This window comes from Littorina saxatilis, linkage group LG4, assembly GCF_037325665.1.
Source record: "Littorina saxatilis isolate snail1 linkage group LG4, US_GU_Lsax_2.0, whole genome shotgun sequence".
Lineage (NCBI taxonomy): Eukaryota > Metazoa > Mollusca > Gastropoda > Littorinimorpha > Littorinidae > Littorina > Littorina saxatilis.
Window position 1 is genome coordinate 15853439 of NC_090248.1, and position 16408 is coordinate 15869846.

The 16408-nt window shown below is 40.0% G+C and overlaps 1 protein-coding gene across 1 annotated transcript in view; it reads right to left on the reverse strand.

Annotated features, from left to right (window-relative positions):
• Window positions 1-8731: 8731 nt before the first annotated feature.
• LOC138964077 (transcription factor cwo-like) overlaps window positions 8732-16408 on the reverse strand; it is a 29651-nt gene continuing 21974 nt past the window's right edge. Inside the window, exon 6 of the mRNA XM_070335967.1 lies at window positions 8732-12939. Coding sequence (XP_070192068.1) covers window positions 11786-12939 — 1154 coding nt within the window. The 3' untranslated portion in view covers window positions 8732-11785. The remainder of the gene's footprint in view (window positions 12940-16408) is intronic.

Sequence of the window (16408 nt, forward strand, 5' to 3'; positions counted from 1 at the left end):
GTGCGGAATCTGGGAGTGCGGAGGCGACGTCCTGAGGGCAGGACCTCAAAGTGGTGAGCGAGCACATGACTACTATCCTGGATGATGCAGCGGGCCTTTCGCACCACACGTCGTTCATACAGCACAGTCAGTCCTTCCTGTCTCACCCCCACAATCTTACCACATGTGTTCACCACCCGCCCAAGCACATTCTTACTCTTCACACACAGACCTCCATACCAGCAGATGAAAGAGAAAGTGAGAATGGATTCAATGAATGAAGTATAGAATGTTTGGAGGATGCGGCTGTTGATGTTCAGACTTCTGAGCTTTTGTAAGCAGTAGATTCTTGACTGACACTTCTTGTGGATAGCTTTAGTGTTTGAGGAGAAATTTAGTTTGTTGTCAATGACTGTACCGAGATATTTGTATTCAGTCACTCGCTCAACTTTCACACCATCTATGTACAAATCTGAAACTGTAGCTGGGTTTTTGCGAAAGTCAATAACTAGCTCTTTTGTTTTTGTCACATTTAGGGCTAAATAGTTATCTTTACACCAGGAGCTGAAATTTTGAACTTCAGAAAAATAAACAGAATCAGAGTCAGACAGGTCTTCAAGGGCAGAATCGTCAGAATATTTCACAAGAGGGGTCGTAACAGTGCCTTGACAATCGTTAGTGTATAATGTGAACAGAACTGGAGACAATACTGTGCCCTGAGGGGCTCCAGTAGAAGTACTAACTATGGATAAAAGTTGAGGCGGCACTGTCACACCCTCATTTTTCAATCAAATTGATTGAAATTTTGGCCAAGCAATCTTCGACGAAGGCCGGACTTCGGTATTGCATTTCAGCATGGTGGCTTAAAAATTAATTAATGACTTAGGTCATTAAAAATCTGAAAATTGTAAAAAAAAATTTTTTTTGATAAAACGATCCAAATTTACGTTCATCTTATTCTTCATCATTTTCTGATTCCAAAAACATATAAATATGTTATATTTGGATTAAAAACAAGCTCTGAAAATTAACAATATAAAAATTATGATCAAAATTAAATTTTCGAAATCAATTTAAAAACACTTTCATCTTATTCCTTGTCGGTTCCTGATTCCAAAAACATATAGATATGATATGTTTGGATTAAAAACACGCTCAGAAAGTTAAAACGAAGAGAGGTACAGAAAAGCGTGCTATCCTTCTCAGCGCAACTACTACCCCGCTCTTCTTGTCAATTTCACTGCCTTTGCCACGAGCGGTGGACTGACGATGCTACGAGTATACGGTCTTGCTGAAAAATTGCATTGCGTTCAGTTTCATTCTGTGAGTTCGACAGCTTGACTAAATGTTGTATTTTCGCCTTACGCGACTTGGTGTTTTTTTGCGACAGCGATGTCCAGTCATCTGTGACCGCAGCATGTTTTGAGAGGCACTCAGCGTTAACACCGCCCCCAATAGCAATCTGCCTGAACGTTCCATTTTTTACATTTAGTCAAGTTTTGACTAAATGTTTTAACGTAGAGGGGGGGGATCGAGATGAGGGTCGACGTGGTGTATGTTTGTCTGTGTGTGTTGTGTGAGTGTGTAGAGCGATTCAGAGAAAACTACGTGACCGATCTTCATAAAACTTGACATGAGAGATCCTGATTACCCTGTGGTCACCATGTTAATGATCCAGTATTTGATTATTGGCAGGTCATGTTGTTTTACGCTTTTACTGAAGGTCAGGTTTGAGTGAATCTTAATTAGTTTGGACAACATTTTGGGAAATTATTGCTGCTGCAGAAACATTACATTGGCAAGTCTGTGACAGTCATCGTCTCTCTGACCCCCCCCCCCTCCCCCCCGCCCCCACACCCCCTGTATACCCACCTTACCGACTTATATCTCCACGGTATTGCTGAAAAATAAAGTTAAATCCCTTCCGGTCCTCTGATTCTTTTGCTATATATTGTTTCCTCTTTTTTTGTAAAAATTGTATCTTGTCTGTCTTACATGTCTAATAAGGGTATAAGCGATTCTCTGACCTTGACATTACGTGAAATAACATTTCCCATCTAGATGTACATACATGTATTTATAACCACACTTAATATAAGCTTAGCTTGTCGTGTGGTCACAAATGTTTATATCGCATATACATGCCACCCTGTATTTCTTTAATAAAATCTTGTTTAAATCAGAGCTCCTGAGTATGGCATCCCCATACGTGTTTTTTTTCTCCTTTTTACATTTAGTCAAGTTTTGACTAAATGTTTTAACATAGAGGGGGAATCGAGACGAGGGTCGTGGTGTATGTGGGTGTGTGTGTGTGTAGAGCGATTCAGAGTAAACTACTGGACCGATCTGTATGAAATTTTTCATGAGAGTTCCTGGGTATGATATCCCCAGACTTTTTTTTCATTTTTTTCGATAAATGTCTTTGATGACGTCATATCCGGCATTTTGTAAAAGTTGAGGCGGCACTGTCACACCCTCATTTTTCAATAAAATTGATTGAAATTTTGTCAAAGCAATCTTCGACGAAGGCCGGACTTTGGTATTGCATTTCAGCTTGGAGGCTTAACATTTAATTAATGACTTTGGTCATTAAAGGTCCTTGTCTACATTTTTATACCGAAATCGCCATTTGACCATTAAAATGCAGAGTCTATTATCTACAAATATCAACAATACACCCCCTTTCGATCAGGAAAGACGAAGCCAGTGTAGCCGTTTGAAAATTCATTGTAGTATTCCAGCGTAGTACTCATAGTAGGATATCCTTTTTTGGAAAATGCCAAGCGCAAAACTCCTCTCAAATCCCGTGCATTTCGTGCGTTTAAAAAAAAGCGTGGACAGCGCTCCAGTGTCAAACTGTTGCTGCACTTGTTTGGGCGTGGCAATAAGCATAGTGACATGAATTTGATTGGTCAGTATTTTTAGGCAAAGCACATGTTCTCAGCAAACAGAAAACAAAATATTGGAAGCGTGAGTCACGCTACCCAAAAATAAAATCTTTTTTTACATATATTTTTTTTTCTATAACTTTTTTCCCCATGGTTCATTCATCATCTGACATAACTTTTTAGCGAAATCTAACCATAAGATTATTGAAAAAAAGCAAAAATGTAGACGACCACCTTTTAAAATCTGAAAATTGTAATTAAAATAATTTTTTTATAAAACGTTCCAAAATTACGTTTATCGTATTCTTCATCATTTTCTGATTCCAAAAACATATAATTATGTTATATTCGGATTAAAAACAAGCTCTGAAAATTAACAATATAAAAATTATGATTAAAATTAAATTTCCGAAATCGATTTAAAAACAATTTCATCTTATTCCTTGTCCGTTCCTGATTCCAAAAACAAATAGATATGATATGTTTGGATTAAAAACACGTTCAGAGAGTTAAAAAGAATAGAGATATAGAAAAGCGGGCTATCCTCCTCAGCGCAACCGCTACCGCGCTTTTCTGTATTGTTAATTTCACTGCCTTTGCCACGAGCGGTGGACAGACGATGTTACGAGTGTACGGTCTTGCAGAAAAAATGCTTTGCGTTCAGTTTCATTCTGTGAGTTCGACTGAGCTTGACTAAATGTTGTATTTTCGCCTTACGCGACTAGTTTTGATAAATGTCTTTGTTGATGTCATATCCGGCTTTTTATGAAAGTTGAGGCGGCACTGTCACGCTCTCATTTTTCAACCAAATTGGTTGAAATTGTGGTCAAGTAATCTTCGACGAAGCCCGGACTTTGGTATTGCATTTCAGCTTGGAGGATTAAAAATCAATTAATGAGATTGCTCGTTAAAGTTGTCATTAAAATCCATTTTTCGCAAACCGATTTAAAATTGATTGCATCGTATTCTTCATCAGATTCTGAATCTAAAAATATATACATATGTCATGTTTACTATTAAAATGTGATCCCAATTAACGAAAATAGGTTAATTAGTACTACGATTATAATTTAAGAAGTCGATCCAAAAATGATTTCATCGTATTCTTTATCATTTCCTGATTCTAAAGACATATAGATATAATATGTCGTATTCAAAATAAGCTCAGAAAGTTAAAAAGAATACAGAAAAGCGCGCATTCCTGCTTGGCGCCATACGCTACCGCGCTATTCTGACTTGTCAATTTCACTTCGTTTTGCACTTGAAAAAGTGAGCGATTTCCTTCTCGCCAGGATTGACGAAGCTGTATTGTCTTGGTAAAAAAAAAAATGCAGTGCGTTCAGTTTCAGTCCGTGAGTTCGACAACTTGACTAAATGTTGTAATTCTGCCTTACGCGACTTGTGTTTACATGGCTAGCAAATGTCCGTCAGTGGTCATACTCAAAAGAAACTTTGGCAGTTGTTCCGAGGCTAATAACCATTTGTCTGTATGCGTGCAAAGTCATGAATTTTTTGGATGAAAATTCACAAACCCGGGCCGTGACGGGTATAAAAACATGTTCCGGAAGAGTGCATAACATCTGAGCACAAACATGTAGTGATCCAAAATGTTACCCAGGGTAAGTCTCGTAGGTAAACTTGAGATCCTGAAAGTTTCGAAGCAATCCATTCAGGCATTACTGAAATAAAGCGCTTTTTGTCATGGTACCCCTCAAAATGAACACAAAAACCTCTCGTTTTCTACTGTTCACGCGCTCCACACCTGCATCAGCGCAATATAGCAAAACAAAACAACCTGTTTTGGATGGATAATTGATTTGTTTTTCTCCTCGTATGTAAAGGTTGCCAAGTTAAGCCTATTCTGAATTTTTGTCGATTTTTTAATTGGTACCTGGCGTTTTCGTCAGGTTGATTTTGGGGGTACCCATACTTCGGCGGCGGTCACGTGATACCTATAACAGAAATCTTTGATCCGAAAAGTGTGCCATATAGCCAAGTGAAGGGCCTTTGATGGCATATTAAGTTTGAATGAAATGACTCGGGAATGAATGTTAGAGTTGGGGTACGAAAATGGGTGAAATCAGTTTTTTGCTCAGTTTAGTATAAAAACTTGACTTATGCCGAGTTTCTGGAAACCTACATGAAGTCATTTCAGGAGAGTTTCACCGCGCCGTTTGATACTCAACTGTACTGAAGTGTGTCGCCTCACTAAAACAAACAGCAAACAAAGGAATCTCGGTTCGGTGAAGTGGCCAGCTGCTGATTGCAGTGCATCAGCTGCCGTCTAGTTACCCAACAACACATCAGACACTACCAAAAAACGTCATAAACTTTACTCGCTGTGTGCATTTTTCTTCTCATGACAGTTTACCAGTCAGTCGGCTAAAAAGGTGAATTGTAGTGCAGTTATGTATCCCAAACTCTACATAAGTCGAGTTTCTGAAGAAAAAAAGGGCACTTCAGGAGAGTCTTAGGGGAAATTCTACATAAGTCGAGTTTCTGTACTGTACTTCAGCAGTTTCACCGCGCCGTTTGATACTAACTGTACTGAGAGATTGGGGAGAAACCGTACAGTTAGTATCATATCAAATGGCATGTCATACAGCGGGGTGGCCTATTTCAGGTATTGATTGATTGATAGTTAGTTTTAACGTCCTCTTAGGACCAATCTTGGGACAGGTAGAGTTAATATGCTATATGGGGGGACAAGACACCGGACAGACATGCAAACAGAGAACACATATGATCGTGTTAAAGATCTGGAAGTCTGTTGTTGCGGTATTTCAAAATGGGGATGGAGGTAAAGATTTTGTTAGGGGTTGTTGCCTTTGTGTACGCGGAATATGGTTGGAGTGGAGCGGTTTTGTAGGCTCATTTGTTTTTTATTTATGTAGAATCTTTTTTAGACTTTTGTATAATGCCAAAATAACTAAATAGAGAACTGGCTGAATAAGTAAATAAATACATAACTGGAAAATTAATACAAATATATATTTTTTTAAATCTTTATTTAGCCAAAGAAAAATATTGAAATAACTTACTAAAATAATATATCAGAATGGGGAACTTAAGTTCAGGTAGGAGGGCAGTATGTGCTTTAGTCTTGTTTGAATAGAGCTATGCTTTGTGTTTTAGGCGCTTTGGTTGTTGGGTGTGGGAGGGGGGGGGGGGGTCGGTGGGAGAGAGGATTGAGGGGTGGGAAGGAGGAAAGGGGATGAGGTTTTCAAAACAGATGTCCTATTTCAGCCTTATATATTGAGAGACACAGGGTGTAGGCTGGCTTCCATTGAAGCGTGCAATGTTTATCTAAAAACTCATGGGGTTTCAGTTTGTGTTCGTTGACAAGGGTGTGTAGGTTGCGGAAATCTTGTTGGAGTGATTGGCAGCGGTCAAAGAGGTATAAAAAAGATATTAACTTTCCACATTTACAGAGACGGGGAAAGAACTTGTGAGCGCATCCATCCGTGCGAATTCTGCGAAGTATTTTAAGGAGGGGGAGTGTAGGCCTGTTTTGTTTTGTTTGTCGGGGGAGAATAAGCCAACCATGGGCATCGCCTTCTGTTTTTAATCCTGTTTCCCAGTGACGCCAGGCAACTTTGGCCATTTTGTGTTTTGCTTCCGTCTTTGTTAATTTTAGGTCATGAAATGCTGCTTGATCTGTGACAGCCTCTTTTGCTGCTCTGTCAGCCATATCATTGCCTCTGATCCCTGTGTGTGAGGGGATATACATAAGGGTCAGTTCTGTTCCAGAGGCAATGATTTGGTGACAGAGGAACAATATTTCCGTCTGAAGCTCTTCCCGGTTTGTGGAACCATTTTGGAGAGCAGTCAGAGCTGATTTTGAGTCGGAGAGAATCACGACTCTTGTTGGGGGTTGATGGAGGTCATTGACATAGTGGCATGCTCTTAAGATGGCGTACATTACTGCAGTGAAAATGGACACATCCTTGTTGAGTTTGAAATTTTTGGTTATTTTGAGGTCAGGAATGACAACAGCACAGCCAGCTTGGCCATCATTTTGTTTTTAGCCGTATTTGTAGGTGATCTTTGTAACTGTTTGAAATTAGTTCTCTTACTATTGATGAGACAAGTACAGGGTTATCTTTCTTTGTTATACCCAGATCATGATCAGGGATGATAATGGGGGATTCCATGAACCAAAAGGGGAAGGGGTGAATGGGAATGTGGGCCATCCTACCTGGGTTTACCCCAATTTCTTGAAATATCGGTTGAACATTGTCTGTTGGTGGGATCGTTGCTTCGTATATTTTGGCTGTTTTTCTTTTTAGGTTTTGGTAAGGGGCCGAGGTTATTGTGTCGAACTCAGCAGTGAGCTCTTCGTTCACAGCATTATCAACTGTACTGGCTCTTGATACATACTGGGCCGACTTCAGTCTTCTTTCTTCATCGAGGGCCCGACACTAGTTTGTTTATGGAGTGTTTTGGGAGATCAAAAATGATTTTGAGTTCAGCCATGTCGACTCTTTTCAATAGTTTTAGATTCGATTTTGATGCAGCAAAAATTGCTTCTTGACCATAGGTTAAACGTGATCTTATAATGGCTTCCGTAATGTGAAGCAGGCTGTCTTTATTTGAGGCCCAGGTCTCTCGTTTTAACACTTTGAGGAGACCAATTGTGCTTTCTTGGCCGTGCCTACTAGGTTTTTGATGTGTGGCCTCCATGTTAGGTTCGGGGTGAAGGTAACGCCAAGGAATTTGACTTGTTGTTTAGGCTCCAGGGGTGTATTGTTGAAGATAATTGTGGATTTTTCGTGTACCTTCTTTCTGGTGACACCCATGAATGTTGTCTTTTCGGCGGCGATTTCAAAGCCGTTTGTGTACAAATACTTGACCATTTTGTCTTCTGCGTCTCTTCAGGTTGGTTCTGTGTTGAGTTTCTCTTGGTTTGTGATTTGACCACAGAGCCAAGTCGTCCGCATACACTGAAATCACTGTTCCATACGTTTTGGCTTTGTGAATGTCATGCAGCATGATGCTGAACAATGTCGGGGCAATGACACTTGAGGGACTCCCATGTTAACTTTGTGTGCTGTGGATACATCTCTGCCTACTCGAACTTCTTGCGTCCTTTCGTTTATAAATTCACCTTCACAAAATTGTAGTCTTCCTGATATACCAATGTTTTTTCGTTTTTCCAATAGTTTGGTGTGCCAGACTGAATCGTAGGCGCGTTTAATGTCAAAGAAGGTGGCAAACATGGTTTTATTTCTTGCTCGAGTTTTTTTAATGTGGGGGGCTAGTTTAACAATGTTATTTGTACAGGACCTGGACTTTCTGAAGCCGGCCTGGCACGTGGGGATGATGCCATGTTTCTTAGTTTTTGTCAGGACAGTAGTTCAGTAGACAGTAGTGGTTGTGAGTGTGTGTGTGTGGTTGTGTGTGTGTTAGTGTTTGAGTGTGTGTGTGTGTGTGTGTGTGTGATTCCTTTAGAATCATCAAAAACAAACAAATTGTGTATGCGTGTGCGTGTTCCTTTAGAATCTTCAAATGCAAACACAAATTCAAAAGCCACAACTCCTTCTGTACAATGTCAATATAATATTAGTTAGAAGATCAACGAACCAGAGTTACACTCCTATTACATAATATAATGAAGTGAAGTTCATATGAGTGATCAATTTTATCAACTTTTCTGTCCAATTTTAAGCCCCGAGATGGAAGGAAATTTGGTCCAAAAACGTAGTTTTGGGGTTCTTTTTTGTGGTCTTTCTATACAAGTGATGGTCATTATGGAAAGGTGAATTATAAAGATAACAAGTCGCGTAAGGCGAAAATACAACATTTAGTCAAGCTCAGTCGAACTCACAGAATGAAACTGAACGCATTGCATTTTTTCCGCAAGACCGTACACTCGTAGCATCGTCTGTCCACCGCTCGTGGCAAAGGCAGTGAAATTAACAATACAGAAAAGCGCGGTAGCGGTTGCGCTGAGGAGGATAGCCCGCTTTTCTATATCTCTATTCTTTTTAACTCTCTGAACGTGTTTTTAATCCAAACATATATCTATATGTTTTTGGAATCAGGAACGGACAAGGAATAAGATGAAATTGCTTTTAAATCGATTTCGGAAATTTAATTTTAATCATAATTTTTATATTGTTAATTTTCAGAGCTTGTTTTTAATCCGAATATAACATAATTATATGTTTTTGGAATCAGAAAATGATGAAGAATATGATAAACTTAATTTTGGATCGTTTTATAAAAAAATAATGTTAATTACAATTTTCAGATTTTTAATGACCAAAGTCATTAATTAAATATTAAGCCTCCAAGCTGAAATGCAATACCAAAGTCCGGCCTTCGTCGAAAATTGCTTTGCCAAAATTTCAATCAATTTTATTGAAAAATGAGGGTGTGACAGTGCCGCCTCAACTTTTACAAAATGCCGAATATGACGTCATTAAAGACATTTTTCGAAAACATGAAAAAAACGTCTGGGATATCATACCCAGGAACTCTCATGAAAAATTTCATACAGATCGGTCCAGTAGTTTACTCTGAATCACTCTACACACACACACACACACACACACACACACCACGACCCTCATCTCGATTCCCCCCTCTATGTTAAAACATTTAGTCAAAACTTGACTAAATGTAAAAAGCCAGTTGGTGACCCTTTGAGGTGGTCGTTTTGGAAAAGTTGTCCTTCTCAAGAGGCAGGTTAGAATGTACTTTGAATACCATAGAATAATTGTGCGATGTGATTTTATTATCGTCAACCTCTTCCATGCAACAAAATCATCATTTTCAAAGTATTTTTTTTATTAACATACATTTGACACCATTTTGACAACTTTTGATGCTGTTTTCTCAGCATCGTTTTATGAGTGCACTCTCTCTCTCTCTCAGCCTCTTTTCCCTGTCTGAAAGGTAAAGTGTGTGTGTGTGTGTGTGCGCTCCATGTGTGTGTGTGTCTGTGCGTGTGTATGTGTGACTTGGGGTATGCGAGTGAGATGAAGGGATGGATGATTTGTTCTTCGCTGGGGGTATGCAGTGTTCTCGGATGGTTGACAACTGTGCCAAAGGCATTGCACTTCTACTTAATTTCTTAATTGAGCTTTTGCTTAGTTATGGCATATAAACAAGAAAGGTTAATGTATGGATCCTTTAGTAACATACTGTGCAGACCATTCACAAGATCACTGACCTATCGGTCTTTAGAGCAAAAACCAACATAGTGCACTACATAACCAGAAGACCGCCACTGAAGCTAAGGCAAATAAACATTCACCAAAAAATTAGTGCGATTGTGGCGCCTTTCTCTTTCTTTCTTTATTTGGTGTTTAACGTCCTTTTCAACCACGAAGGTTATATCGCGACGGGGAAAGGGGGAAGATGGGATAGAGCCACTTGTCAATTGTTTCTTGTTCACAAAAGCACTAATCAAAAATTTGCTCCAGGGGCTTGCAATATATTACCTTACTGGGAGAATGCAAGTTTCCAGTACAAAGGACTTAACATTTCTTACATACTGCTTGACTAAAATCTTTACAAAAATTGACTTTTTCTTTATTTGGTGTTTAACGTTGTTTTCAACCATTCAAGGTTATATCGCGACAGAGGGAAGGGGGGAAGATGGGATAGAGCCACTTGTCAATTGTTTCTTGTTCACAAAAGCACTAATCAAAAAATTGCTCCGGGGGCTTGCAACGTAGTACAATATATTACCTTACTGGGAGAATGCAAGTTTCCAGCACAAAGGACTTAACATTTCTTACATACTGCTTGACTAAAATCTTTACAAACATTGACTATATTCTATACAAGAAACACTTAACAAGGGTAAAAAGAGAAACAGAATCCGTTAGTCGCCTCTTACGACATGCTGGGGAGCATCGGGTAAATTCTTCCCCCTAACCCGCAGGGGGTTGTCTAAGACATACATGTATTTACAAGTGGACCCTAATAAATTGCTATAGGCCTCATCGCATTGGTCTCGAAGTGCTGAATGACCGTGAGATCCCAGGCTTTGTCGTATAAGGATAAGAGATCTCAGCCAGTAATAAAAGTGATGCCAGATAACACTACCTCAGTGTCAGTTAAAAAAAAAAACACCACTAACTGACAAGCCAGTTTCACACGATGTAACTCCCAAACTCCTTTGAATGGGGTTCACAAACTTAAATAATTTCTTTCTTTATTTGGTGTTTAACGTCGTTTTCAACCATGAAGGTTATATCGCGACGGGGAAAGGGGGGGAGATGGGATAGAGCCACTTGTCAATTGTTTCTTGTTCACAAAAGCACTAATCAAAAATTTGCTCCAGGAGCTTGCAACGTAGTACAATATATTACCTTACTGGGAAAATGCAAGTTTCCAGTACAAAGGACTTAACATTTCTTACATACTGCTTGACTAAAATCTTTACAAAAATTGACTATATTCTATACAAGAAACACTTAACAAGGGTAAAAGGAGAAACAGAATCCGTTAGTCGCCTCTTACGACATGCTGGGGAGCATCGGGTAAATTCTTCCCCCTAACCCACGGGGGGTACTTACATAATTATAAACCTTCAAGTCTAACACATGATAGTCTGATGTAGCAGTAAGATTGAAAATTAGACATTCAATTAAAGTTCTAATTGTCAGATTTCATATGTTAGACACGCTGGTACACTTGCAGTTTATTTTAACCATGCTATCACATGCTCAACTTTCACAGTGAATCAGTCAAGGCCATGCTTCATGTGACTGTTTTATGTTCGTATCATCCTCATCTGATAAAACCACCCATGTAAAGAATTCTTCCTGAAAGAAAAAGTGAGTTAAGTTGCCTCCTTTCAAGGACACCAGTAGATCAAAGGATTTTTTCATTCGATTATGAATAATGTCAAGTTACTCCTAACCTTTAATCTTCTCCTTTTCAGTTCTCTGTGCTTAGAGAGATTATTGTAGTCCTTTTTTACCTACTTTAGAGTCTTTGTAGGAGACACAGTCAATGTTCTTTTCTGCTCTACATGAGGCTGATACAGTGGAAACACTGGATCCGGGCACAGAGATGACAGGGCCCCTGAAATGGACCGGGATGCTGATGGGGTGAAACACAGGCGGCCCAACTCCAGCTTCCAGGCCTGTGTCAAACATGTCAGGGACGACATTGTGACAAACTGACATGGGTAAGTAGTGTGTTCCACTTGGATGCAGCATGAAACCTGGTAGTGGCACAGAGGATCGTGGGCAACACTCCATCTTGACACCACGATCACCGCTACCTTGAGACCTAGAAGACAGCTTCCTACATTTATTTCTATCATGGCTGCCTTCTGCACTGTCGTGAGAACTGGTGCTTGTTGCACCACTCAGTTCTGATGTAGGATATGGACCCGAGTCTGAGCTGGAGGCATGACGACACTTGTTTTTCATTGACCTGTATTTAACTGTGCCATGGTGATGACGGTCCTCATCTGCTTCTCTTGAGCTTGTACTGGATGATCCGCCATCATACCGCTGTGAAATAACTTTGCCTTCCTGTGAAAATCGTTTCGTGATGTTATGTTTGAATTTGTAAATGTTAACAACACTGCTGTCTTTTGTACTGAGCATCATATCACCGGGTCCAGTTCCATTAGACAAATGATCCATTGCTGACATATCTGACACATACCCACTGCTAACGCCCTCGTTTACACTACCATCTGAGTTTTTCAAGCCACAAGATAACGCAGAGTCAACGCTGACAGAGTTGGCAGTACCACCAGGTAAAGGAGAAGTGAGCAGAACTGAAGCAGTAGTGGCGAGAGGCAGAGAAATAAGGCTTGTTTCACTGGCGCTACAGCTGGCTGCTTTGTTTTGAGGAGCTGCTGCTTCTCTTTCAGCTTCAAGCTGCTGTAGAGCGTGCCTTGTGAGCAGGTTACGCAAATGTTTGTCTCTTATTGGGCTGGCAGGAACCATCAGTCCTCCAGTTATTGGAGGAAGTGGCAGAATAGAGTCCTGGCTACTGAGACCAGTCATAGGAGATGAGCTTCTGAAGGAAGAAGACCCTGCCATCTGTTGTACTTCCAGATCTGTTTGAGCCTCTGGTTTTTCGTCAGCCTGTGCATCTGAAACAACAAACAACAAAGTTATACTGGGAAACATGACAGCAAATGCAAAATGTACACAAAACATATACCGTACGCAAGAGATAGACATACCTGGTCATTGAGACTTACGAGACCTATTCATCAATGTTTTGTAGGAACAGGTCCATCCTGTCACTGTAGGAATGAGCATGTGCTGACCTCAGTTTGTGGTCATGACAATACTCATTAAGTTCGCATTTTTCATGATCCGCAAGCTATTAGTGAACATTTGTTTAAACCAATAAGACTTAGGCCACAGAAGAGTGCATGTTTGTTTGTGTACAATCGTAAAAAATAAACGGAATTCTAACTAAAATGGATCCATACATAAATGTTATTTGTATTTGTGACTAAAATATGACATTTGATACAGATCTTGACAGCCATTGCTCACCTCTCAGAGAACAATGGCTGTCTCAATCTCAGTTAAAGTACAAATAATGTATTTAATATGTGTTTGACTTTAACCAAAAATATAGTCAAAATAAATCGATCCATTTTAAGCAAACTAGGTTCACTATTGGCATGTTTTGCTGCAACAAGTCAGTGAACCTGTCTTTGTCAACAGGTTTTTGGCCAGCTAGGCTCCTCAGTTTGATTTTAGATCTGCATGTGTATGGTAGACAGAAACCTTTTAGCTGTCAGACACCTAATCAGCAAACATGTAAGAGGGATCAGTTAGATATAAAGAGTGAGCTATAGCGAGCCAGTTAATTTGAGCATGGGTTTGTTCACACTCAAAATGTCAAGTTTCAATAAGGATGACACCTAATCAGCAATCACGTAAGAGGGATCAGTTTGATAAAGTGAGTGAGCCATATAGCAAGCCAGTTAATTTGAGCATAGGTTTGTTCACACCCAAAATGTCAAGCAAATTTCAACAAGGATTTTGTTCAGGATCTGTATGGAACTCAAAAATTCAATCCTAAAGGTTCATTCCTTTAGCGGTCTTGCATTTGTTTCTTTTTGTGTTTTTATATTAATTCGGCTCCTCTATGTAAGCTCCTTTGTCACTGTCAGTGCATCTGCTTTTCTCTCTCTCTAATTCTCTCTCACAAACACACACACACACACACACTCAATCAATCAATCAACATGAGGCTTATATCGCGCGTATTCCGTGGGTACAGTTCTAAGCGCAGGGATTTATTTTATTTTTTCAATTTTTATTCAAGGCGCAGGGATTTATTTATGCGGTGTGACATGGAATTTTTTTACACAATACATCACGCATTCACATCGGCCAGCAGATCGCAGCCATTTCGGCGCATATCCTACTTTTCACGGCCTATTATTCCAAGTCACACGGGTATTTTGGTGGAAATTTTTTATCTATGCCTATACAATTTTGCCAGGAAAGACCCTTTTGTCAATCGTGGGATCTTTAACGTGCACACCCCAATGTAGTGTACACGAAGGGACCTCGGTTTTTCGTCTCATCCGAAAGACTAGCACTTGAACCCACCACCTAGGTTAGGAAAGGGGGGAGAAAATAGTGGCCTGACCCAGAGTCGAACACGCAACCTCTCGATTCCGAGCGCAAGTGTGTTACCACTCGGCCACCCAGTCCCCAGGGGCGGATCAGTTCATTTTATGGGGGGGGGTTTCCAAAAGTATATTGTGAAGATATGGGTGTGAAGGCGCAAAGCGCCTAGCTTGCTAGGGGGGTCCGGGGGCATGCCCCCCCAGAAAATTTTGAAAAAAAGGATGCAAAATGGTGCAATCTGGTGCATTTTGAGGATGATCATTACCAGTTTCAGGCAGCAGATTTTGTCACTGATTAATACCCCAAAAATATTTTTATTTTTTGGCTGGGGGAGGGGGGGTTTCCGGAAACCCCAGAACCCCCCCCCCCTCGTCCGCCCCTGCACACACACACACATTTAGGAAAATGGGTCAAATGAGGACATTCAGGTTTAAGAAAAAAGCTAGAAAATAAAGGGACACAGAACCCAAATGGCAAGGCGCAACTAATAAGGTTTGGCAAGCATAAAAAATACTCATCTATGCAAGGCGCAACTAATAAGGTTTTGGCAAGCATAAAAAATACTCATCTATCTTTCATTTTTATGTGCAATGTGTCTCCCCGGGCACTCTGCTTACTATCTGCAGTGGGTGTTATCTCCCCTGGCTGTAATTATCTTACTTTATTACTTCCCAAGGCTGCGCTGTAGCCAATCTTTTTCCTCCAAAATAGTTTCCATTCTAGCTTCTCTGACAGCCATAGAGAGTGTTGTGACTTATCTATTTGGAACACACCCTAGGTCCTCTGAGGCATACACCCGGTGTACTTGATGTAGTGGAGAGTGGAAGGTAAGGAAAGAGAAGCTCAAGCCCAAGCCTCTTGTGTTCAATTTTTTATTCTTTGCACAAGAAGACAGTACAAGTATAAGCACAGAGGCCGGAAGGCAAAACCCGGAGTGAAAGGAGAAACAAATGCAGTGGCGTGTTCAGCTACTAATTAGTGAATGATGAAAAGCCCTGTTGCCCTGTACTTATAGCCAGTGCGCGGACCGCAACAAAAGCAGGTCCGGCAGGGAGGAAAAACGGCCTCAATACGGCTGGATACACAGAATATGTGTTTTTTAGGCCCTACCTTTACGATCACTTAGATCAAAAACTACATAAGCAATCCTAACAAACAGTACATCAAATTAAAGCTACGACCTTTATTTTTCCATCGAAATAAGTAACTTTATGCCTAAATCAAAGATAAATGGGACTTTGATGGATAGAAGTTAGGTATATATTTGGAGAAATGTTTTATTAAAGAATTTGCACCACAGCGAGATGCGCACGCATCCTGTCGTCTGCTATGGAGTAGAACTTTACCTCTCTATGAAAAAGACAGTGTTTAGCAGACCTGGGAACCCCTGTTTTGCACTTGGAATATTCTCAAAAAAACTTGGCGTATTTTCAGAAAAATGTGTACTCCACACAACATTTGAACATCGATGAATCAAACATGCTTCACATGCGTCCGTTGCACAGCTAAATAAGTTTACCGATACATTTAAAAAAAATGCTTTTTTCAATGTTTAATGACAAGAGCTGTAATCATTGTTCAACATTTCCAAATGCAGAGTTATAAAGTTATTTTTAATCACTAAAATTACCAGTTAATACACAGGAATGAAAATCTATTATGACACTTTGGGTGTGTGAAACTCTGCTGTGCATGTGTGTGTACTTTCAGAAAAATACGGACAATTTTAATATTCATTATTTTCATAACTGCCAGAATACCAAGAATATCGTAACTATGGAGGTAAACTTGCCTACTTGTGTCATTGAACATCTGTTTGATCATAGCTGAATAGCGGGAACACTGATACTTGTGCCCAATGTTCTAGTCTGGAAACGCACCTCTAACTGTCTGTGAAAAGTCACATCTGCAGCTGTGCCAAAGAGCAAGTTCATTTTCAAAATCAGCTCTGTAGACATAGCT